Source organism: Leucoraja erinacea, unplaced genomic scaffold, assembly GCF_028641065.1.
Source record: "Leucoraja erinacea ecotype New England unplaced genomic scaffold, Leri_hhj_1 Leri_102S, whole genome shotgun sequence".
NCBI classification, from domain to species: domain Eukaryota; kingdom Metazoa; phylum Chordata; class Chondrichthyes; order Rajiformes; family Rajidae; genus Leucoraja; species Leucoraja erinaceus.
Window position 1 is genome coordinate 90,374 of NW_026575264.1, and position 24,642 is coordinate 115,015.

The 24,642-nt window shown below is 50.0% G+C and overlaps 1 protein-coding gene across 3 annotated transcripts in view; it reads right to left on the reverse strand.

Moving 5' to 3' along the window:
- The window catches only part of LOC129715132 (mitogen-activated protein kinase kinase kinase 3-like), a 71,735-nt gene that overhangs the window by 13,303 nt on the left and 33,790 nt on the right, over nucleotides 1-24,642 (reverse strand). For 2 of the 3 annotated variants that reach the window (XM_055664997.1, XM_055664998.1), the window contains 11 exons: nucleotides 23,524-23,615; nucleotides 16,164-16,201; nucleotides 14,779-14,878; nucleotides 13,870-13,983; nucleotides 11,430-11,541; nucleotides 10,644-10,777; nucleotides 9,440-9,513; nucleotides 6,593-6,654; nucleotides 3,540-3,632; nucleotides 2,657-2,848; nucleotides 1,217-1,365 (listed from right to left, as the gene is read on the reverse strand). In XM_055664997.1, the coding sequence (XP_055520972.1) occupies nucleotides 1,217-1,365; nucleotides 2,657-2,848; nucleotides 3,540-3,632; nucleotides 6,593-6,654; nucleotides 9,440-9,513; nucleotides 10,644-10,777; nucleotides 11,430-11,541; nucleotides 13,870-13,983; nucleotides 14,779-14,878; nucleotides 16,164-16,201; nucleotides 23,524-23,615 (1,160 nt within the window). Of the gene's footprint in view, nucleotides 1-1,216; nucleotides 1,366-2,656; nucleotides 2,849-3,539; nucleotides 3,633-6,592; nucleotides 6,655-9,439; nucleotides 9,514-10,643; nucleotides 10,778-11,429; nucleotides 11,542-13,869; nucleotides 13,984-14,778; nucleotides 14,879-16,163; nucleotides 16,202-23,523; nucleotides 23,616-24,175; nucleotides 24,478-24,642 lie in introns of those variants that run through there. The other variant, XM_055665000.1, reaches the window with a different exon arrangement.

Genomic DNA, 24,642 nt, shown 5'->3' on the forward strand with positions numbered 1-24,642 from the left:
TCCTTGCTTCCTGTTCCAACCTTTCTTTTCTTTGGCACCAATCCAAAACCATTTGGCCCCAAATGTTTTGGCTTGGTGCCGTTCCACTTTGTTTCCAAACACAACCTTTTTTTTTTCTGACAGTCCTTCTTCTTTCCTTTTCTGTTCTTTTATCCTCTTCGTGCTGTTGTTGTGTGTTTTGGTGTAACAATTCACCGAAAACTTATACAAAGACTATTCAGCTTGAGGAATTTGACAAAAAGAAAACAACTCAGTCTAAAATGAGTAACAATCCGAAGGACGACATCTTGCCACGTAGACACAACATAGAGATAGCCTGACAAAAATCGCCGATTTGTACAGCTGATGTTTTAAATGCAGTCCCCGGCATAGAGGGATCTGCAGGCCTCTCTTGTCCCGCTCGCAAACAACTGCGACACAACTCCGTATCTACAGTTCAAACTGTTAAACAATCCTGTGTGTTGCAAAACAGTCCTGCGGGTGAGTTCACAAACTCTATCCCATCCTCGTCGCCTATTGTAGTGTATTTTGGGTACTTGGAACTGACTCAAAAGAACTCTCAGATACAGGAGTAAACTAACAAGCTTCTTTATTGTAGGATGCCACCATGAGTCTCCTCTAGCGCATGCATCCCCTCACACAAGACATACCATATGCTAATTACATTATATACATTACACTCATAATACTCATACGGAGTGGAAACAGGCCCTTTGACCCGACGTCCATGCTGGCCAAATGCCCCATGTATACTAGTCCCATCTGCCTGCGTTTGACCCTCTAAACATTTCCATCAGAACTTCCCCCTTAAAATTTATGAGTTACTCCAGCACTCTGTGAAACGTCATCTATCCATGTTCTCCACAGAAGCTGCCTGACCCGCTGAGTTACTCCAGCACTCTGTGAAACGTCACCTATCCATGTTCTCCACAGAAACTGCCTGACCCACTGAGTTACTCCAGCACTCTGTGAAACGTCACCTATCCATGTTCTCCACAGATGCTGCCTGACCCGCTGAGTTACTCCAGCGCTCTGTGAAACGTCACCTATCCATGTTCTCCACAGATGCTGCCTGACCCGCTGAGTTACTCCAGCACTCTGTGAAACGTCGCCTATCCATGTTCTCCACAGATGCTGCCTGACCCGCTGAGTTACTCCAGCACTCTGTGTCTCTCCGGGAGCTGTGAGGTTGGACAGCGTTGACCCAGTCACCAACCTTGCTGGTTTCTTGGCAGTCGGGGTCGAAGGCCACCTGTTTGACGGCCAGTTCTCTCCCTGTGTCGGCATCGTAGCACAGATAAACTTCTCCAAATGCTCCCCGACCCAGAAACTTGCCCAGCCTCCAGTTGACAGGTGCTCTCGGTGCTAGGGAGATAAGTTCAAAACATCCAGCTTTAGTTTTTGTGATACAGCCCAGAAACAGGCCCTTCTGCCCACTGGGTCCGCGCCAACCAGCGATCCCCGCACACTAACACTATCCTACACACACCGTGGATTGTCCCCTTGTCGTGGTGGAGAAGCTTGTGTGGACCTGAGATCCTGAGAGTGATGCCGTCTGGGGCTATGCTCCTGGTAGGGCCACCCATGGCGGTAAGGTCGAGGGGGAGGTCCCTGACAAAGAGCCAATCCAACCAAGACCTCAACGGTGGAACAGGCGGAGGACGATGGCTGACCTTAGTGGAGCGTCACAACGGCTGGGAAAGCGGATGAAGGCTGCAGCACAAAAGGGTCTCCGGTCGTCTTGGACTCCACGCCACTGGATCCTGACCCAGATCTGTCAAGGACCGTGGGGTGGCTGTCTGTGCACCAGTCTCCCCACGTTAAACAAAGTCACGCACAGGCAGGCGTCCTCCAACCCTGGAGACACCCATGGTCAGCCATGACTGAAGGGGGTCCTAAGAAGAACACCCACTAGGGACAATTTTACATTTACACCAAGCCAATTAACCTCCAAACCTGCACGTCTTTGGAGTGTGGGAGGAAACCGGAGATCTCTGAGAAAGCCCACACAGGTCACAGGGAGAACGTGCAAACTCTGTACAGACAGCGCCCGTAGTCGGGATGGAACCCGGGCCTCTGGCGCTGTGAGGCAGCAACTCTACCGCTGGGCCACCGAGCCGCCCTATGTGGCATTTAGGTGTATTATCGTCACATGTACCGAGGTACGGTGAAATGTTTTGTGGGGACGAGGAAACACTTTTTCACCCAGAGAGTTGTGAGTCTGTGGAATTCTCTGCCTCAGAGGGCGGTGGAGGCCGGTTCTCGAGAGAGAGCTAGGTAGGGCTCTTAAAGATAGGCGAGTCAGGGGATATGGGGAGAAGGCAGGAACGGGGTACTGATTGGGGATGATCAGCCATGTTCACAGTGAATGGAGGGTGCTGGCTCGAAGGGCCGAGTAGCCTACTCCTGCACCTATTGTCTATCAGCCATGATCACAGTGAATGGCGGTGCTGGCTCGAAAGGGCCGAGTGGCCTACTCCTGCACCTATTGTCTATTGTCTATTCACCACCGTCTGACTAGAGAAATTTCTCCCAGAAGAACGTCCTTTAATTCTGAGGCTGTGCCCTCTAATCCTAGACTCTCCCACTAGTGGAAACATGCTCTCCACATCCACTCTATCCAGGCCGTCCACTGTGTGAGCTCTGGTTGACTTACACGCTGAGGCGAGATGATTGTCGTGGACCTTCAGGCAGGTCTGGTCCTCGTTGCTCCACTGAATGGTCCAGTTATCGTCTGAGTGTATAGTGTTGCCCACGCTGTCCCCGCTGAAGCTCTGCGAGCGGACCGCAGGCACCAGCTGGAAAAGGTTCTCCTGATGGATGAAACTTCGCGGAAAGGTCCTTCGCCCTACAAGAAAAACCACCAACAAAGCAAACGTCACATTCCGCCCCAACAACAAGTGCTGGCTTTAGACTTTCCTTTGAGTTCGAGTGGAGTTTATTAGTTTAGTTTAGAGATACAGAGCAGAAACAGGCCCTTCGGCCTTCCGAATCCGTGCCGACCAGCGATCCCCGCACACCAACACTATCCTACACACACTGTAGGAAACATTTTTCCTCACAGAGAGTTGTGAGTCTGTGGAATCCTCTGCCTCAGAGGGCGAACTATCACCCTGCACTCTTGAACAAGGAGGGCTCGAGGGTGTGAGCTACGGTTCTCTGGATACTTTCAAGAGAGAGCTAGATTAAGCTCTTAAAGATAGCGGAGTCAGGGGATATGGGGAGAAGGCAGGAACGGGGTACTGATTGGGGATGATCAGCCATGATCACATTGAATGGCGGTGCTGGCTTGATGGGGCGAATGGCCTACCCCTGCACCTATTGTCTATTGTCTATTGAGTGTAGTTTATGAGCTTAGTTTAGAGATGCAGGGCGGAAACATCGGGGGCCCTTCGGCCCTTGGAACGAGCTGCTGGAGGAGGTAGTTGAGGCTGGGACTATGGCAACATTTTAAAACAACTTGGACAGGCACATGGATAGGACAGGTTGCTGTATCTCTAAAGAAGTGGGTTCTCAGACCGATCTGTTGTTACACTGACCATCATTGTACTTCTTGCTGTTGTTTGAAAACGCAAACTGCCGTGGGTAAGTGCCTCCTTTTCCCGCCCTTTCGTACGAGTAATTAGAATGATCTGCAAGAGCAAACAACAAGACGATTGGCCATCATCTGACAGCTTAATAGTCACAGCTTAATATCACAAACAAACAGAAGATAAGGCTAGGTAGTCAAAAATGCTGGAGAAACTCAGCGGGTGAGGCAGCATCTATGGAGCGAAGGAATAGGCAACGTTTCGGGCAGAGACTCGGCCCGAAACGTTACCTATTCCTTCGCGCCATAGATGCTGCCTCACCCGCTGAGTTTCTCCAGCATTTTTGGCTACCTTTGATTTTCCAGCATCTGCAGTTCCTTCTTGAAGATAAGGCCAGAGTGAGTCCCACCGCAAATTGTAGGAGCAGCACCTCATATTTTGCTTGGGTAGTTTACACCCCAGCGGTATGAACATTGACTTCTCCAATTTCAGGTAGTCCCTGCTTTCTCCCTCCTTCCCCTCCCCTTCCCAGCTCTCCCACAGCACACTGTCTCCGCCTCTTCCTTTCCTCTTCCTGCCCCCCCCACCCCCACATCAGTCTGAAGAAGGGTCTCGGCCCGAAACATTGCCTATTCCTTCGCTTCATAGATGCTGCCTCACCCGCTGAGTTTCTCCAGCATTTTTGTCTACCTTCGATTTTAATTCTTTCTTAAACATTCGTTCTAACCAGAATCACTGCCCCCCAGCAGATCTAATATCACCCAGGGATGTCTTGTTCATGCAGTCTTCTCCCCAGGGTAGCGGAATCCAGAATCAAGTCGAGCCTTTGTCGGCACTGGGCCTGTACTCGCTGGAGTTTAGAAGAATGAGGGGGGCTTCATTGAAACTTACAAGAACAGTGAAAGGCCTGGATAGAGTGGATGTGGAGAGGAAGTTTCCACTAGTGGGAGAGTCTAGGACTGGAGGTTGTAGCCTCATCATGAAAAGATATTCCTTTAGGAAGGAGATGAGGAGGAATTTCTTTAGTCAGAGGGTGGTGAATCTGTGGAATACGTTGCCATAGAGGGCTGTGGAGGCCAAGTCAGTGGATATTTTTAAGGCAGAGTCATAGAGGATAACAGCATGGAAACAGGCCCTTCAGCCCAACTTGCCCACGCCGGCCAACATGTCCCAGCTACACTAGTCCCACCTGCCTGCGTTTGGTGCATATCCATGCAAACTTGTCCTATCCATTTACCTGTCTAACTGTTTCTTAAACGATGGGATAGTCCCAGCCTCAACTACCTCCTCTGGCAGCTTGTTCCATACACGCACCTGTGATAAAACGCTACCCCTCAGATTCCTATTAAATCTGTTCCCCTCACCTTGAACCTATGTCCTCTGGTCCTCGATTCCCCTACTCTGGGCAAGAGACTCTGTGCATCTACCCGATCTATTCCTCTCATGATTTTATACACCTCTATAAGATCACCCCTCATCTTCCTGCGCTCCATGGAATAGAGACCCAGCCTACTCAACCTCTCCCTGTAGCTCACACCCTCTGGTCCTGGCAACATCCTCGTAAATCTATTCTGAACCCTTTCAAGCTTGACAATATCTTTCCTATAACATGGAGCCCAGAACTGAACACAATATTCTAAATGTGGTCTCACCAACGTCTTGTACAACTGCAGCATGACCTCCCAACTTCTATATTCAATACTCTGACTGATGAAGGTCAAAGTGCCTAAAGCCTTTTTGACCACCTTATCTACCTGCGACTCCACCTTCAAGGAACCATGCACCTGTACTCCTAGATCCCTCTGCTCTACAACACTACCCAGAGGCCGACCATTCACTGTGTAGGTCCTGCCCTTGTTCGACGTCCCAAAATGCAACACCTCACACTTCTCTGTATTAAATTCCATCAACCATTCCTCCGCCCACCTGGCCAATCGATCCAGATCCTGCTGCAATCTTTCACAACCATCTTCACTATCTGCAGAACCACTCACTTTTGTATCATCAGCAAACTTGCTAATCTTGCCCTGTATGTTCTCATCTAAATCATTGATGTAGATGACAAACAGTAATGGGACCAGCATTGAACCCTGAGGCACGCTACTAGTCCCAGGCCTCCAGTCCGAGAAGCAACCTCCCACCATCACCCTCTGCTTCCTTCCATGGAGCCCATTTGCTTTCCATTCAGCTATCTCTCCTGAAAAAACACCTGCACAGCCCTGCCTGTGGCCTCTAGTCTGTGCAGTTTTGCTCCCCTAATTTGAGAAAGGACATTCTTGCTATTGAGGGAGTGCAGCGTAGGTTTACAAGGTTAATTCCCGGGATGGCGGGACTGTCATATGCTGAGAGAATGGAGCGGCTGGGCTTGTACACTCTGGAGTTTAGAAGGATGAGAGGGTATCTTATTGACACATATAAGATTATTAAGGGTTTGGACACGCTAGAGGCAGGAAACATGTTCCCGATGTTGGGGGAGTCCAGAACCAGGGGCCACAGTTTAAGAATAAGGGATAGGCCATTTAGAACAAAGACGAGGAAACACATTTTCACACAGAGAGTTGTGAGTCTGTGGAATTCTCTGCCTCAGAGGGCGGTGGAGGCCGGTTCTCTGGATGCTTTCAAGAGAGAGCAAGATAGGGCTCTTAAAGATAGCGGAGTCAGGGGATATGGGGAGAAGGCAGGAACGGGGTACTGATTGGGGATGATCAGCCGTGATCACATTGAATGGCGGTGCTGGCTCGAAAGGCCGAATGGCCTACTATTGTCTAGTCTTTGACATTTCCATCCTGGGGAAAAAAGGTTGTGACTGTCTACCCCATCTACGCCTCTAATGATATTGTCTACATCTATCAGGTCTCCCCTCAATGTCCAACGTTCCAGAGAAAATAATCCAAGTCTGTCCAAACTCTACTTGTAGCTAAAACCCTCGAAATCACGATGGCATCGACGTTCTTCCGGTAATCCAGGCGCCCACCACCCTCTGTGTAAAATAAACCTGCCCCGCACATCTCCTTTAAACTTTGCCCCTCTCGCCTTAACATACAGGTGATCGAAACACCCACCTGTGAAGCTGGACCAGTCATCAGGGTAACTCGTTGCAAGACCCACCTGTCCGTACGATGGGCTAGGAATTTGACAAAAGAAAGAAAGAATGATTGTAGATGCCATTTCAAATCCTCAAGTACTGAATTTGATCTTAAAGATGTTTTCAAGAGAGAGTTAGACACAACTCTTCAGGCTAACGGAATTAAGGGAGAGGGTAGAACGGGGTACTGATTTTGGATGATCAGCCATGATCATATTGAATGGCGGTGCTGGACCGATGGACCAAACTGCCTACTCCTGCACCTATTGTCTATGTTTCTATCTTAACACTTTAGAATTGAATTAGTCACACACCACTACACATTAATGACATTGATGTGGAGTTGGTCAGTAGCACTAAGTTCCTGGGGGTGCAGATCATGAGCAGTCTGACCTGGTCACAAAACATCGCATCACTGGTTAAGAGAGCACAGCAGCGTTTGCACTTTCTGCGCCGGATGAGAAGAGCTCACCTCCCCCATCCCGTCCTCACCACTTTCTACAGGGGCACCATAGAGAGCATTTTGACCAGCTGCATCTCTGGCTGGTTTGGGGACTGCAAAGCTTCCGACTGGAAGTCCTTGCAGAGAGTGGTGAGGACGGCTGAAAAAATCATCGGGACAGCTCTTCCTTCAATCCGGGACATTGCGTGCAAACGTTGCTTGTCCAAGGCCAACAGCATTATAAAAGACCCCACACATCTCCATGGACTGTTACATAGAAACATATAAAATAGGTGCCGGAGTAGGCCATACGGCCCTTCGAGCCAGCATCGCCATTCAATATGATCATGGCTGATCATCCAACTCAGTATCCTGTACCTGCCTTCTATCCATACCCCCTGATCCCTTTAGCCACAAGGGCCACATCTAACTCCCTCTTAAATATAGCCAATGAACTGGCCTCTGTGGCAGAGAATTCCACAGATTCACCACTCTCTGTGTGAAAAATGTTTTCCTCATCTCGGTCCTAAAAGATTTCCCCTTATCCTTAAACTGTGACCCCTTGTTCTGGACTTCCCCAACATCGGGAACAATCTTCCTGCATCTAGCCTGTCCAACCCCTTAAGAATTTTGTAAGTTTCTATAAGATCCCCCCTCAATCTTCTAAATTCTAGCGAGTACAAGCCGAGTCTATCCAGTCTTTCTTCATATGAAAGTCCTGACATCCCAGGAATCAGTCTGGTGAACCTTCTCTGTACTCCCTCTATGGCAAGAATGTCTTTCCTCAGATTAGGAGACCAAAACTGTACGCAATACTCCAGGTGTGGTCTCACCAAAGACCCTGTACAACTGCAGTAGAACCTCCCTGCTCCTATGCTCAAATCCTTTTGCTATGAATGCTAACATACCATTCGCTTTCTTCACTGCCTGCTGCACCTGCATGCCTACTCTCAATGACTGGTGTACCATGACACCCAGGTCTTGTTGCATCTCCCCTTTTAATGTTCACTCTGCTGCCCTCGGGCAAAAGGTATCGCAGTATAAGGAGCAGAACGGCCAGGTTTTGCAACAGCTTCTTCCCCCGAGCCATCAGACTCTTGAATTCCATATAATGCTCCGCCACTTTTATCTATTTTATCCTTTTGGTATTTTATGTTGCACGGTGAGCCAGATGCAATGAAATTTCGTTCAGACTTGCATTTGTTGGTGTGTTTTTGAATGACAATAAAGTCTTTGATTGATTCATTGATTGAATTGCATGAAAACAGGCCCTTCGGCCCACCGAGTCGTTCTGTTCACACTAGTCCCATGTTACCCCACTTTCTCATCCACTCCCTACACACTAGGGGGCCAATTTACAGAGGGGCCAGTTAACCTACAAACCCGCACGTCTTTGGGATGTGGGAGGAAACCGGAGCACCCGGAGGAAACCCACGGGGTCATGGGGAGAACATGCAAACTCCACACAGGCAGCATCCGGGTTGGGACAGGTGAAGAAGGATCCTGACCCAAAACGCCACCCATCCTTTTCCTCCAGAGATGCTGCCTGATCAGCTGAGTTACTCCAGCAATTTGTCTTTCTTGGGTAGATGGGAGGTTAGGATCGCTCTCTAGTTGGTGAGATGATAGTTCAGTTGCTTGATAACAGCTGGGAAGAAACTGTCTATACCGGATATGAAAACGCACACCTCCAGATTCAGGGACAGTTTCTTCCCAGCTGTTATCAGGCAACTGAACCGTCCTGCCCCAACCAAAGAGCGGTCCTGAACTACTATCTACCTCATTGGTGACCCTCGGACTGTCTTCGTTTGGACTTTTCCTTGCACTAAACGTTATTCCTTCATCATGTATCTGTACACTGCGAACGGCTCGATTGTAATCATGTATTGTCTTTCCGCTGACTGGTTAGCACGCAACAAAAGCTTTTCACTGTACCTCGGTACACGTGACAATAAACTGAATCTGAAGGTGTGCGCTTAGATCGTAAGATCATAAGTGCTAGGAACAGAATTAGGAAATTCGGCCCAAGCCATTCAATCATGGCTGATCTATCTCTCCCTGCTAACCCCATTCTCCTGCCTTCTCCCCATAACCTCTGACACCCGTACTAATCAATAATCTATCCCCCTCTGCCTTAAATATATCCATTGACTTGTGGCCTCTGCAGCCTTCTGTGCCAGAGGATTCCACAGATTCAACACCCTCTGACTAAAGAAATTTCGCCGCATCTCCTTCCGAAAACAACGTCCTTTAATTCTGAGGCTGTGACCTCTAGTCCTAGACTCTCCAACTGGTGGAAACATCCAAACAGTTTCCACGGCTGTCTGTAACCGTGGATTCCACAGATTTGCCATGTTTCCATACTCTGTACCTCTCGCCTACCTGTCTATTGATCTATCCAGCGATTGGCAGCTTCCAGACAGTGAGGCTTCAGCACTGCTGTACGGGTCGTGGATCTGCAACCAGAAACAACAGCAAACCCTCAGCGTCAGCATCAGGTTCAACACTGACGGGAACAACTCCCAACCCACTGCAGTTTGACTTTTAGTTCAGGGATACAGCGCGGACACAGGCCCTTCGGCCCACCGAGCCCGCGCGACCAGCGATCCCCGCACACTAACACAACCCTGCACACGCTAGGGACAATTTTAAGCAAGCCGATTAACCTACAAATCTGTACGTCCTTGGAGTGTGGGAGGAAACCGGAGCAACCGGAGAAAACACACACGGGTCACGGGGAGAACGTGCAGACTCCGTACAGACAACACCCAAAGTCGGGATCGAACCCGAGTTGCCAGCGCTGTGAGGCAGCAACTCTACCGCAAATTCACCACCCTCTAACCGAGGAAATCCCTCCTCTCTGTGACATCATCCATTACTTTTACACGATGAATGTTGAATGGGATGGGTCAGCGCAAAAGGGTCGGGGGGTCAGCAGGGGGTCGGGGGGGGGGGTCAGCGCAGGGTCGTGGGGTCAGCAAGGGGTCGGGTCAGCGAGGGGGGGTCAGCGCAGGGTCGGGGGGGGGTCGGGGTGAGGGGTTGGGGTCAGCGCGGGGGGTCAGCACGGGGTCGGGGTCAGCGAGGGGTGGGGGTCAGCGCGGGGTCGGGGGTCAGCGCGGGGTCGGGGGGTCGCGGGGTCGGGGGTCAGCGCGGGGTCGGGGGTCAGCGCGGGGCCGGGGGTCAGCGCAGGGTCGGGGGTCAGCGCAGGGTCGGGGGTCCGCGCGGGGGTCAGCGCAGGGTCGGGGGTCAGCGCAGGGTCGGGGGGTCAGCGCAGGGTCGGGGGTCAGCGCGGGGTCGGGGGTCAGCGCAGGGTCGGGGGTCAGCGCAGGGTCGGGGGTCAGCGCAGGGTCGGGGGTCAGCGCGGGGTCAGCGCGGGGTCAGGGTCAGCGCGGGGTCAGGGTCAGCGCGGGTCGGGGTCGGGGATCATCGCGGGGGTCGGGGATCATCGCGGGGTCGGGGATCATCCCGGGGTCGGGGATCATCGCGGGGTCGGGGATCATCGGGGTCGGGGATCAACACATGGTCGGCTGGGATCGGCTGGGCTCGACGCAGTCTGGAGCTCGGTCAGTGTGGAGGGACAGCTCACGTTTAGTCCCAGCGTCTCGGGGATGAACTCGCCCTCACTGTGGATGCTGGTGAATGACCCTTGCCGGACAAACTGCTGCTGACCCTCAGGTACGCTCCCGGGGGGAGGGGAACTGCGGCCATTCTGCAGCGAACCTGCGGCAAGCACAAACACAACAAGGATTATAGACCCTCGCGGCTCAGAAACTCCGAGGCATCGAGCCCAGGCCTGCACAGAACAATGTCATACGTTCATTTGATAGGAGCAGAATCAGGCCATTCGGCCCATCAAGTTTACTCCGCCATTCAATCATGGCTGATCTATCTCTGCATCCTATCCCCATTCTCCTGCCTTCTCCCCATTACTCCCTGACACCCGCACTAATCCACCATTGACCAGTCCTGCCTCCTGTACCCCTAGCCTGCATGACACACAGAGTGAAACAGCATGCTAAAGGCCCTTCAGCCTAACTTGCCCATGCTGACCAACCTGCCCCATCTACACTAGTTCCACCTGCCCACATTTGGCCCACAATTGGCCAATATCCCTCTGAACTTGTCAAATCCATGTTCCTGTCCCCACCCCCCTCCCCTCCTCCCTCCCCAATCTGTATTTCTTTCAGCATCATCTGCTTTGATCTGTCACTTTCACACCTTACCCTTCCTTATCTCTGTCTCTCCCTTTGCCCTGACTCTCAGTCCGATCCAAAACATCACCCATTCCTTCCCTCCAGAGATGCTGCCTGTCCCGCTGAGTCACTCCAGCATCTTGTGTCTATCTTTAATATAAATATCGCAGGGGCCTCACCCGTTGACAGCTTGCGATGGCGTTCATTGCCGTTGTACGACGATCCCAGTAGGTCTCCCATAGACTTGCTCATCCGAATCTCAGGCAGCTTCTCAGAGGGTTTACCGTTCACCTGGCAGAATTACAGAGAGAAGAAACTATATTAAGGTTTGCAAATGACAGCACTGAAGTTGAGATGGTTGTGGGCGTTCTTTGAGGCGGAAGGTGAGGAGGAACCTCTCGAGTCAGAGGGTAGTTACCGTATTTCCCGGCAATGGAGACGCACCTGCAGCCACCCGAGCTACTGAGCGAGTTGCTGGCATGATCCCCGACCCCCTCCTTCTCAACGCTCCTGCCCTTCCCACAACTTTACCCCGGGCGGCCCAGGCTGTACTGACCCGGGCCAGTGAATTTGTGGAATTCCCTGTCACAGAGGGCAGTGGAGGACAAATCACTGGATGGATTTAAGAGAGAGTTATATAGAGTTCTAGGGGCTGGTGGAATCAAGGGATATGGGGAGAAGGCAGGACCGGGTTATTGATAGGGGACAATCAGCCATGATCACAATGTATGGCGGTGCTGGCTCGAAGGGCCGAATGGCCTCCTCCTGCACATATTTTCTATGTTTCCATGGAAGGAACTTCCCCCAGCGGTGCTGTCCTTTTACAACCAAGTCTATCTTTATTGGCTAACAATCTAACCTTCGGCCTCCAAGACGCAGGTACAGTTTCAGGCCATATTTTAGGGTAAAATATGGCGTCTTCATCGCTGGGAAATACGGTATTCTGCGGAACTCATTGCCACAAGATTGTGGAGGCCAAGTCAGTGGATATTTTTAAGGTAGAGATAGACAAATTCTTGATTATGGGGAGAAGGCAGGAAAATGGGATTAGTAGGCGGAGATCAGCCTTCTGAGGTAAACCAGCGATTGCCCCGTACACTAGCACCGTGGGAAAAATGTACATGTTTTTTTTAACTGAAGCCAAATAAACCTATAAGCCTGTGTGTACGTCTTTGGAGTGTGGGAGGAAACCAGGGAACCCGGAGAAAACCCAAGCAGGTCACGGGGATGAACGTACAAACTCCGTACAGACAGCACCCGTAGTCAGGATGGAACCCGGGTCTCTGGCGCTGTGAGGCAGCAACTCTACCGCTGGGCCACCGGGCCACCCCCTCATGCTCCAAAACAGGACATCATCCCTGGAGGAACTACTATCTTGCCAACTCCAGGACGATTAGTGGATATTTTTGATAGATGGATAGATGGATAGATGGATGGATGGATGGATGGATGGATGGATGGATGGATGGATGGATGGATGGATGGATGGATGGATGGATAGATAGATGGATAGATAGATGGATGGATGGATAGATGGGATAGATGGATAGATGGGATAGATGGATAGATGGATAGATGGGATGGATAGATGGGATGGATAGATGGGATGGATAGATGGGATGGATAGATGGGATAGATGGGATGGGATGGATAGATAGGATAGATAGGATAGATAGGATAGATAGATTCTTGATCAGTGTGGGTGTCAGAGGTTATGGGGAGAAGGCAGGAGAATGGGGTTATGAGGGAGAGATAGATCAGCCATGATGGCGGAGTGGACTAGATGGGCCAAATGGCTTAATTCTGCTCCAATCACTTTTTAGTTTAATTTAGAGATACAGCACGGAAACATGCCCTTCGGCCCACCGGGTCCCCGCACACTAACACTATCCCACACACACTGGGGACAATTTTTACATTTACCAAGCCAATTAACCTACAAACCTGCACGTCTTTGAAATGTGGGAGGAATCTGAAGGTCTCAGAGAAAACCTACGCAGATCACGGGGAGAACATACATAATCCGTACAGACAGCACCCATAGTCGGGATGGAACCCGGGGCTTCGGTGCTGGATTCGCTGTAAGGCAGCAACTCTACCGCTGTGCCACCGTGACTGCTTCTGTTAGACAAGATGGAATGTCGGCACTGGGCCTGAACTCGGTGGAGTTTAGAAGGATGAGGGGGAAAACGTCATCGAAACATACCAAATTGTGAAAGGCCTGGATAGAGTGGATGCGGAGAGGATGTTTCCACTGGTGGGAGAGTCTAGGACTAGAGGTCACAGCCTCAGAATTAAAGAACATTCCTTTAAGAAGGAGATGAGGAGGAATTTATTTAGTCAGAGGGTGGTGAATCTGCGGAATCCATTGCCACAGAAGGCTGTGGGGGCCACAAGTCAGTAGATATATTTAAGGCAGTGATAGATAGATTCTTGATTAGTACGGGTGTCAGGGGTTATGGGGAGAAGGCAGGAGAATGGGGTTAGGAGGGAGAGATGGATAAGCCACGATTGAATGGGGGAGTAGACTCGATGGGCCGAATGGCCTAATTCTGCTCCTACAACTTGTGAACGTATGAATTAAGTCTAACCGATGAAACAGCATGTTGACGGACTCACGTGGGTGGTCTTTCGAGGCAAGAGCAAAATCCTCAAGGTTTTCAGACTGGAGTTTGGGTCCAAGCGCTCAATGGCAGCGTCCAGCTCATTCTGGCATCGCAAGTGAGTGCGAACCTGCTCAACAATTTACAAACACCAACAGACAAACAAAAGCTCAGAGGATGTCCAAACTAATCCATAACTTCAAACACATTGCACGTTTGATTTCCAGAGACATTTCAGAGACACAACCACTCTATCCAAGCCTTTCACTATTCGGTACGTATCAATGAGGTTCCCCCTTCATCATTCCCCCTCCCTCATTCTCCCCCTCATTCCCCCCCTCCTCATTCTACCCCCCCTCATTCATCTTCATTCTAACTCCCCCCCCCATTCAACCCCTCCCCCCTCATTTCCCCTCATCCCCCCCACCATTCAATCAAATCCAACCCCCCCCTCATTTTCCCTAATTCCCCCCTCATCCCCCCCCATTCACCATCCCCCCCCCCCCCCCCCCCATTCACCCATCCCCCCCCCCCCCCCCTTTCCTCCTCCCAACCACCCCAGTGCCAACATTCCATTCTTCCATCTCTTCTAACAGAAGGGGTCATAATATCATGAGGTCTTAAGTGATAGGGGCAGAATTAGGCCATTCGGCCCATCAAGTCTCCTCCGCCATTCAATCATGGCTGATCTATCTCTCCCTCCTAACCCCATTCTCCTGCCTTCTCCCCGTAACCCCCGACACCCTTGATACTAATCAAGAGTTTATGTCTATGGAACATATAAATTTTGATACATAAGAACATTAAACACTCTGGATGATTGGACATCGCTGATATTAAGTGATAAGGCTTCACCAGTGACTCTGGGTGTAATGTTTGACACTGATCACTAACTACTCATGCGGAGTATTTACAGCAGGCATACCTCGTTGTTAATGAAGTGTAAGTCCAACTGCTGCCCAAAGGCATCTTTCACCTTCTGTTGGATGTCCTTCATCTTCACTGGACTGCAGAATTGCATGACTCTGTAAACAACACATTAGGCCATTCAGCCCATCGAGTCTACACCGCCATTCAATCATGGCTGATCTATCTCTCCCTCTCAGTCTGACCACCTCATCTAGTGCAGGGATGCAAGTTTGAATTAACATCCCCGAGTCTGAAGAAGGGTCTCGACCCATTCCTTCTGTGAAACGTCACCTATCCATGTTCTCCACAGATGCTGCCTGACCCGCTGAGTTACTCCGGCACTCTGTGAAACGTCACCTATCCATGTTCTCCACAGATGCTGCCTGACCCGCTGAGTTACTCCAGCGCTCTGTGAAACGTCACCTATCCATGTTCTCCACAGATGCTGCCTGACCCGCTGAGTTACTCCAGCACTCTGTGTTCCAGCACTTTGTGCCTGTCCACGTTCTCCACAGAGATGCTGCATGCCTGACCCGCTGAGTTACTCCAGCACTCTGTGAAAACGTCACCTATCCATGTTCTCCACAGAGCCCTGCCTGAATCCCTGGTCCGGGTTTTGAAAGCACTCTGTGAAAATTGCAACCTATCCATGTGTATCTTACAGATGCTGCCTGTGTTCTGAGTTACTCCAGCACTCCTGAAAAGATCACCTATCCATATAATGTCCACAGAAAATGACTGCGGTGACCCGCTGAGGTACAGTGTTGGCACAACTGTGAAACGTCACCTATATATTGTTTCATAAGGGAGATGCTGCCTGAATTAGGTCAGTTACGGCCCACTCTGTGAAACGTCACCTATCCATGTGGCTGATCTATCTCTGCCTCCCCATTCTCCTGCCTTCTCCCCACACTCCCTGAAACAGCACTAATCAAGAATTGCTAGCACAGATGCTTAAAAAATACCCGCTGAGGTTACTCCAGCACTCTGTGAAACGTCAGAATAGATTGTTATCCAGCTTGGGAAGGTGACCAATGGAGTTACTCCAGGTGCAGGAGGAGGCCATTCGGCCCTTCGAGTAACACCGGTATATCTATGTATCATGGCTGATCATCCCCAATCAGTACCCCGTTCCTGCCTTCTCCCCATATCCCCCGACTCCGCTATCTTTAAGAGCCCTATCTCTTGAAAGCATCTAGAGAACCGGCCTCCACCGCCCTCTGAGGCAGAGAATTCCACAGACTCACCACTCTCTGTGAGAAAAAGTGTTTCCTCATCTCCGTTCCAAAAGTCCACTTTAAAATCGTTGGAGAGAAAAGCCCTTGCACATGAATCCCTGGTCCGTCATTTTGAAAGACATTGAAAGAATTAATTGCAAAATAATTTAGAAGTGCATCTTACCGTTTTTCCCCATTGTGTTCAAATTTGATCCTCACCTCCTGAAAAGATCGAGAAATGATTAATAGATTCATAGAAAAAAGTGACTAGCGGTGATCCGCTGAGGTCAGTGTTGGGACAACTGCTTTTCACGTTATATATTCGTAGTTCATAAGGGATAGGTGCAGAATTAGGCCATTCGGCCCATCGAGTCTAGTCTGCCCTTCAATCGTGGCTGATCTATCTCTCCCTCCTATCCCCATTCTCCTGCCTTCTCCCCACAACCCCTGACACCAGCACTAATCAAGAATCTGCTAGCTTCCACCTTAAAAATATCCGGAGGTGATGATACTCAAGGAGAATGTAGAATAGATTGTTATTAGCTTGGGGAAGGTGACAATGGACAATAGGTGCAGGAGGAGGCCATTCGGCCCTTCGAGCTAACCCGCCATTCAATGTGACCCATGTTCTGATCATCCCCCAATCAGTGAACAATCTTCCTGCATCTAGCCTCCCCAATCCCTTAAGACTTTTGTATCTTTCTATAAGTGATCTCTTGAAATCTTTCCAGCGAGTACACCGCCGAGTCTATCCGCCCTCATGTGAAAGGCAGAGAATATCCACAGATTCACCACTCTGTGAGAAAAAGGTGTCTTGAAAGACTGGGCTTCACTGATGGTGACAATACACTGCAAGGTGCTGGAGACCCCATGTGACCCACCTGTCGCCACAAAGTCTGGACCTCTGAAGAAGCTCCAGGAAGCTTCTGCCCATGTGACCCACCTGTCTCAACTGCGTAGGAGCAAAGAGGTCCTTCTGCAGTCGTATAGGGCCATAGCGGGACCACACCTGGAGTATTGTGTGCAGTTTATGGTCCCCTAATTTGAGGAAGGACATTCTTGCTATTGAGGGAAGTGCAGCGTAGGTTTACAAGGTTAATTCCCGGGATGACGGGACTGTCATATGCTGGGAGAATGGAGCGGCTGGGCTTGTACACTCTGGAGTTTAGAAGGATGAGAGGGAATCTCATTGAAACATATAAGATTGTTAAGGGTTTGGACACGCTAGAGGCAGGAAACATGTTCCTGATGTCGGGGGAGTCCAGAACCAGGGGCCACAGTTTAAGAATAAGGGGTAAGCCATTTAGAACGGAGACGAGGAAACACTTTTTCTCACAGAGAGTGGTGATTCTGTGGAATTCTCTGTCTCAGAGGGCGGTGGAGGCCGGTTCTCTGGATACTTTCAAGAGAGAGCTAGATAGGGCTATTAAAGATAGTGGGGTCATGGGGATATGGGGAGAAGGCAGGAACGCGGTACTGATTGGGGATGATCAGCCATTGAATGGTGGTGCTGGCTCGATGGGCCGAATGGCCTACTCCTGCACCTATTGTCTATTGTCAATAATACACTGCACGGGTGCTGGAGATCCATGTGACCCACCTGTCGCCACAAAGTTTGGACCTCTGAAGAAGCTCCAGGAAGCTTCTGCCCATGTGACCCATCTGTTGCCAGTAAGTCTGTCCCGTGCCTGTGATTGGTTAAGGGTAGATTTATGTTTCCACTTTGTTTGTGTATCTACCCGCCGGTATCTGCGATTGGTCCAGAGGGGTGACATCACCGAATATGTTTCTACTGCGTCGTACTGAATAGACGCCGTTCTGTTTACGCCAGGCTGCTGAGGGCTCGAGTGAGTGGGTCCGAGACCGGCCATGCCGTGTTGTATACATATAAAGAACGGTTTCGACTCCAGTGTTCCGCCCAGTGGTTTACTGAACCCGACTCGGGAGAGAGCATTAGACCCGGAATCATCGCGAGTGTCCGCAACTTTACAGGAGACATTGAGCACGGGCGATTACATTAAACTTTGCATTTGGGCGGCACGGTGGCACAGCGGTAGAGTTGCTGCCTCACAGCGCCAGAGACCCGGGTTCAATCCTGACCACGGGTGCTGTCTGTACGGAGTTTGTACGTTCTTCCCGTGACCTGCGTGGGTTTTTTTCCCTGATGCTCCGGTTTCCTCCCACACTCCAAAGACGTACATTTTGTAGGTTAATTGGCTTCTGTAAAATTGCAAATAGTTCCGAGTGTGTGTAGGATGGTGTTAATGTGCGGGGGTCGCTGGACGGCGCGGACCTGGTGGGCCGAAGGGCCTGTTTCCGCGCTGTATCTCTAAACTAAAAACTAAACATTAAAATAAAAATCCATGAAACCTCTTTCCTCATGGGATGAAAGATAAAGGAAGAATTAGGAAACTGTAAAAACGAGGCCACTCTCTCTCCCTTCCTCCCTCCCTCCTTCTCCCCCTCCATCTAACTCTCCACCCCTCTCCCCCTCTCCATCCCTCTCTCTCTCTCCCTCCCTCTCCATCCCTCTCTCCCTCCCCTCCCCCTCTCCCTCTCCCTCTCCTGACCTGTCAATACTGATGGAAAAGTTTGCTCCGAATCAAAGATAACATATGTTTAAAGGCGGTATTTTTTTCCATAGGAAACTATTTCTGAAACTGGGAAAGTGTCTTGGTTGCTCTTCAAAATAACAGTCAGAGATAAATAATACTGTGAAGCAGGACATACCATCCCTGCAACCACAGCCAGAGTCCACTGATAACAGCGGAATGTTATGAGTGACTGTGAACGGCAGTGGTGCTGAGAGGGAAGGGAGTTTAGTTTACAGATACAGCGCGGAAACAGGCCCTTCGGCCCACAGAGTCCGCACCGACCAGCGATCCCCGCACATGAACACTATCCTACACACACTGGGGACAAGGTACATTTACACCAAGCCAATTAACCTACAAACCTGTGCATCTTCGGAGTGTGGGAGGAAACCGGAGCTCCCGGAGAAAACTCATGCAGGTCACGGGGAGAACGTGCAAACTCCGTACAGACAGCACCCGCAGTCAGGATGGTATCTAGGTCTCTGGCGCTGTGAGGCAGCAACTCTACCAGGACAGTGACGAAGGAGAAGAAGGAATGACCAGGGTGGGACAGGGACAAGTCTTTGATTATTTCAGCTGCTTTCCCAAGGCAGCGTGAAGTGGAGATGGAGTCAATGGTGGGGAGTGTGGTGTGTGTGGGACTGGGCTACATCTACAGTGGTGCGGAGTGTGGTCTGTGTGTGGGACTGGGCTACATCTACAATGGTGGGGAGTGTGGTGTGTGTGATGGACTGGGCTACATCTACAATGGTGGGGAGTGTGGTCTGTGTGTGGGACTGGGCTACATCTACAATGGTGGGGAGTGTGGTGTGTGTGATGGACTGGGCTACATCTACAATGGTGGGGAGTGTGGTGTGTGATGGACTGGGCTACATCTACAATGGTGGGGAGTGTAGTGTGTGTGATGGGACTGGGCTACATCTACAATGGTGGGGAGTGTGGTGTGTGTGATGGACTGGGCTACATCTACAATGGTGGGGAGTGTGGTGTGTGTGGGACTGGGCTACATCTACAATGGTGGGGAGTGTGGGGCTGTGTGTGATGGGACTGGGCTACATCTACAATGGTGGGGAGTGTGGTGTGTGTGGGACTGGGCTACATCTACAATGGTGGGGGAGTGTGGTGTGTGTGGGACTGGGCTACATCTACAGTGGTGGGGAGTGTGGTGTGTGTGTGGCTCTGGGCTACATCTACCATGGTGGAGAGTGTGGTGTGTGTGGGACTGGGCTACATCTACAATGGTGGGGAGTGTGGTGTGTGTGGGACTGGGCTACATCTACAATGGTGGGGAGTGTGGTGTGTGTGGGACTGGGCTACATCTACAATGGTGGGGAGTGTGGTGTGTGTGGGACTGGGCTGGGCTACACCTACAGTGGTGGGATGGTGGCTACATCTACAATGGTCTGTGTGATGGACTGGGCTACATCTACAGTGGTGGGGAGTGTGGTGTGTGTGGGACTGGGCTACATCTACAATGGTGGGGAGTGTGGTGTGTGTGGGACTGGGCTACATCTACAGTGGTGGGGAGTGTGGTGTGTGTGGGACTGGGCTACATCTACAGTGGTGGGGAGTGTGGTGTGTGTGTGGGACTGGGCTACATCTACAGTGGTGGGGAGTGTGGTGTGTGTGATGGACTGGGCTACATCTACAATGGTGGGGAGTGTGGTCTGTGAAGCCATTCTTTGTTTCCTGCTATTTAAGTTTATGTACAGGCTTATTATTGTCACCTGTACTGTGCTACACGGAACATTTTTGCTTTGCACGATGTCCAATCAGATCAGATAACACTATACATAACTACAATCCAGTCCAACTCCAGTACAACAGGTAGAGAAAAGGGGAAGATACAGAATGCAGAATATAGTTCTCAGCATTGTAGCGCATCAGCTCCAGACTCTTGTGGAAGTCAAGGTACTGAGAATGGACCATGAACTGTGCTTGTTTGACAATAGACAATAGGTGCAGGAGGAGGCCAGTCAGGCCTTCGAGCCAGCACCGCCATTCAATGTGATCATGGCTGATCATCCACAATCAGTACCCCGTTCCTGCCTTCTCCCCATATCCCCTGATTTAAAGATCCCCTATTTTTAAGAGCCCTATCTAGCTCTATCTTGAAAGCATCCAGAGAACTTGCCTCCACTGCCCTGTGAGGCAGAGAATTCCACAGACTCACAACTCTCTGTGAGAAAAAGTTTGCCTCATCTCCGTTCTAAATAGCTTACACCTTATTCTTAAACTGTGGCCCCTGGTTCTAGACTCCCCCAACATCGGGATCATGTTTCCTGCCTCTAGCGTGTCCAAACCCGTAATAATCTTATATGTTTCAATAAGATGCCCTCTCATCCTTCTAAATTCCAGAGTATACAAGCCCAGCTACTCCATTCTCCCAGCATATGACAGTCCCGCCATCCCGGGAATTAACATTGTAAACCTACGCTGCACTCCCTCAATAGCAAGAATGTCCTTCCTCAAATTAGGGGACCAAAACTGCACACAATATTCCAGGTGTGGTCTCACTAGGGCTCTGTACAACTGCAGAAGGACCTCTTTGCTCCTATATTAGATTCCTCTTGTTCTAAAGGCCAAAATTCGCTTTCTTCACTGCCTGCCGTACCTGCAGGCTTACTTTCATAGACTGATGAATAAGGACCCCCCAGATCCCGTTGTACTTCCCCTTTTCCCAACTTGACGCCATTTAGATAATAATCTGCCTTCCTGTTTTTGCTACCAAAGTGGATAACCTCACATTTATCCGCATTAAACTGCATCAGCCATGCATCTGCCCACTCACCCAACCTGTCCAAGTCACCCTGCATTCTCATAGCATCCTCCTCACAGTTCACACTGCCACCCAGCTTTGTGTCATCTGTAAATTTGCTAATGTTACTTTAAATCCCTTCATCTAAATCATTGATGTATATTGTAAATAGCTGCGGTCCCAGCACCGAGCCTTGCGGTACCCCCACTAGTCACTGCCTGCCATTCTGAAAGGGACCCGTTAATCCCTACTCTTTGTTTCCTGTCTGCCAACCACTTCTCTATCCATGTCAGCATTCTACCCCCAATACCATGTGCCCTAAATTTGCCCACTAATCTCCTATGTGGGACGTTATCAAATGCTTTCTGAAAGTCCAGGTACACTACATCCACTGGCTCTCCCTTGTCCATTTTCCTAGTTACATCCTCAAACAATTCCAGAAGATTAGTCAAGCATGATTTCCCCCTCGTAAATCCATGCTGACTCGGGCCGATCCTGTTACTGCTATCCAAATGTTCGGCTATCTCATCTTTTATAATTCACTCCAGCATCTTCCCCACCACCGATGTCAGGCTAACTGGTCTATAATTCCCTGTTTTCTCTCTCCCGCCTTTCTTAAAAAGTGGGATAACATTAGCTACCCTCCAATCCACAGGAACTGATCCTGAATCTATAGAACATTGGAAAATGATCACCAATGCATCCACGATTTCTAGAGCCACTTCCTTAAGTACCCTGGGATGCAGACCATCAGGCCCTGGGGATTTATCAGCCTTCAGTCCCATCAGTCTATCCAACACCATTTCCTGCCTAATGTGGATTTCCTTCAGTTCCTCCGTCACCCCAGATCCTCTGGCCACTAGTACATCAGGAAGATTGTTTGTGTCCTCCTTAGTGAAGACGGATCCAAAGTACCTGTTCAACTCATCTGCCATTGTCCTTGTTCCCCATAATAAATTCACCTTTTTCGGTCTTCAAGGGTCCAACTTTGGTCTTAACTAATTTTTTCCTCTTCACATACCTAAAGAAGCTTATACTATCCTCCTTTATATTCTTGGCTAGCTTACCCTCGTACCTCATCTTTTCTCCCCATATTGCCTTTTTGGTTATCTTCTGTTGCTCTTTAAACGTTACCCAATCCTCTTGCTTCCCGCTCATCTTTGCTACGTTGTACTTCTTCTCTTTAATTTCTATACTGTCCCTGAAGTCTTTTTCATGGATTGGATAATGTTAGTGTGTGGGGGTCGCTGGTTAGTGTAATGAAGGGTCTGTTTCCACACTGCATCTCTAATGTCTCATGAACGGAGATGAGGAAACACTTTTTCTCACAGAGAGTGGTGAGTCTGTGGAATTCTCTGCCTCAGAGGGCGGTGGAGGCCGGTTCTCTGGATGCTTTCAAGAGAGAGCTAGATAGGGCTCTTAAAGATAACGGAGTCAGGGGATATGAGGAGAAGGCAGGAACGGGGTACTGATTGGGGATGATCAGCTATGATCACATTGAATGACGTGCTGGCTCGAAGGGCCAAATGGCCGACTCCTGCACCTATTGTCTAAAGGAGATATGGGCGGTCATGGTGGCGCAGCGGTAGAGTTGCTGCCTCACGGCGCCAGAGAGCCAGGTTCCATCCCGACTACGGGTGCTGTCTGTACGGAGTTTGTTCGTTCTCCCTGTGGCATGCGTGGGTTTTCTCCGGGTGCTCCGGTTTCCCCCCACACTCCAAAGACGTGCAGGTTTGTATGTTAATTGGCTTGGTAAATGTAAAAATTGTCCCTAGTGGGAGTAGGATAGTGTTCGTGTGCGGGGATCGCTGGTCGGCGCGGACCCGGTGGGCCGAAGGGCCTGTTTCCGTGCTGTATCTCTAAACTAATCTAAAGATATACGAGGTGGGTAAAATAATATAACATTTAAAAGATTCTTGGACAGGTGCATGGATAGAAAAGTTCCAGCGGGATATTGGCCAAAAAGGACTAGATTATATAATGACGTCATAAGTGATAGGAGCAGAATTAGGCCATTCGGCCCATCATGTCTACTCCGCCATTCAATCATGGCTGATCTATCTCTCTCTCTATCTTCTCCCCATAACACCACTGAAATGGGGAATCTGGGTCAGCATGGGTGAGTTGGGCCGAAGGGCCTGTTTGCCCAGCTGTATTTAAATGCTGTCCGTCTCCATGTGAGTGAACCTGACCTGTTTCTTCTCGATGTCATAATCCAGCAACTTCCGGCCCTTGCCCAGAGCAGTCAAGTCTTTGATGATGGAGTTCAGGGCTTCCTGCTCATCTGCCAAGCAAGAGAGGCAACGAGATAATTAATACCCAGCAGATAGACCAATATCCTCTGGACATGCAACCAATGCCCAGCTGTAGCAGCAGCTTGTACCGTCTACACAATAAACATGCAAAGCGCAACAGCGCAAGTCTCCGTCTGAAGAAGGGTCTCCACCCAAAACGTCACCCATTCCTTCCCCCCAGAGATGCTGCCTGTCCCGCTGAGTTACTCCAGCTTTTTATGTGTATCCGCTAGCTACTAGTTTAGTTTAGTTTAGTTTATTGTCACGTGTACCGAGGTCCAGTGAAAAGCTTTTGTTGCGTGCTAACCAGTCAGCGGAAAGACAATACATGATTACAATCAGGTTGTCCACAGTGTACAGATACTGGATAAAGGGAATTACGTTTAGTGCAAGGTAAAGTCCGATTAAAGATAGTCCGAGGATCACCAATGAGGTAGATAGTAGTTCAGGACTGCTCTCTAGTTGGGGTAGGATGGTTCAGTTGCCTGATAACAGCCGGGAAGAAACTGTCCCTGAATCTGGAGGTGTGTGCGTTTACACACTTCTGTACCTCTTGCCCGATGGGAGAGGGGAGAAGAGGGAGTGGCTGGGGTGAGACTGGTCCTTGATGATGCTGCTGGCCTTGCCGAGGCAGTAGTGAGATGGAGTCAATGGAAGAAAGGTTGGTTTGTGCGATGGTCTGGGCTACGTCCACATTTTGTTGCAATTTCTTGTGGTCTTGGATGGAGCTGTTCCCGAACCGAGCTGTGATGCATCCCGATAAAATGCTTTGCACAGCGCATCTGTAGAAGTTGGTGAGAGTTTAGTTTAGTTTAGCTTAGAAATACAGCATGGAAACAGGCCCTTCGGCCCACCAGGTCCGTGCCGACCAACAATCCCTGCACACTAACACAATTCTACACCCACTAGGGACAATTTTACATTTACCAAACCAATTAACCTACAAACCTGCACGTCTTTGGAGTGTGGGAGCGTGACTTAGAGGGGAGAAGGCAGGAACGGGGTACTGATTGAGGA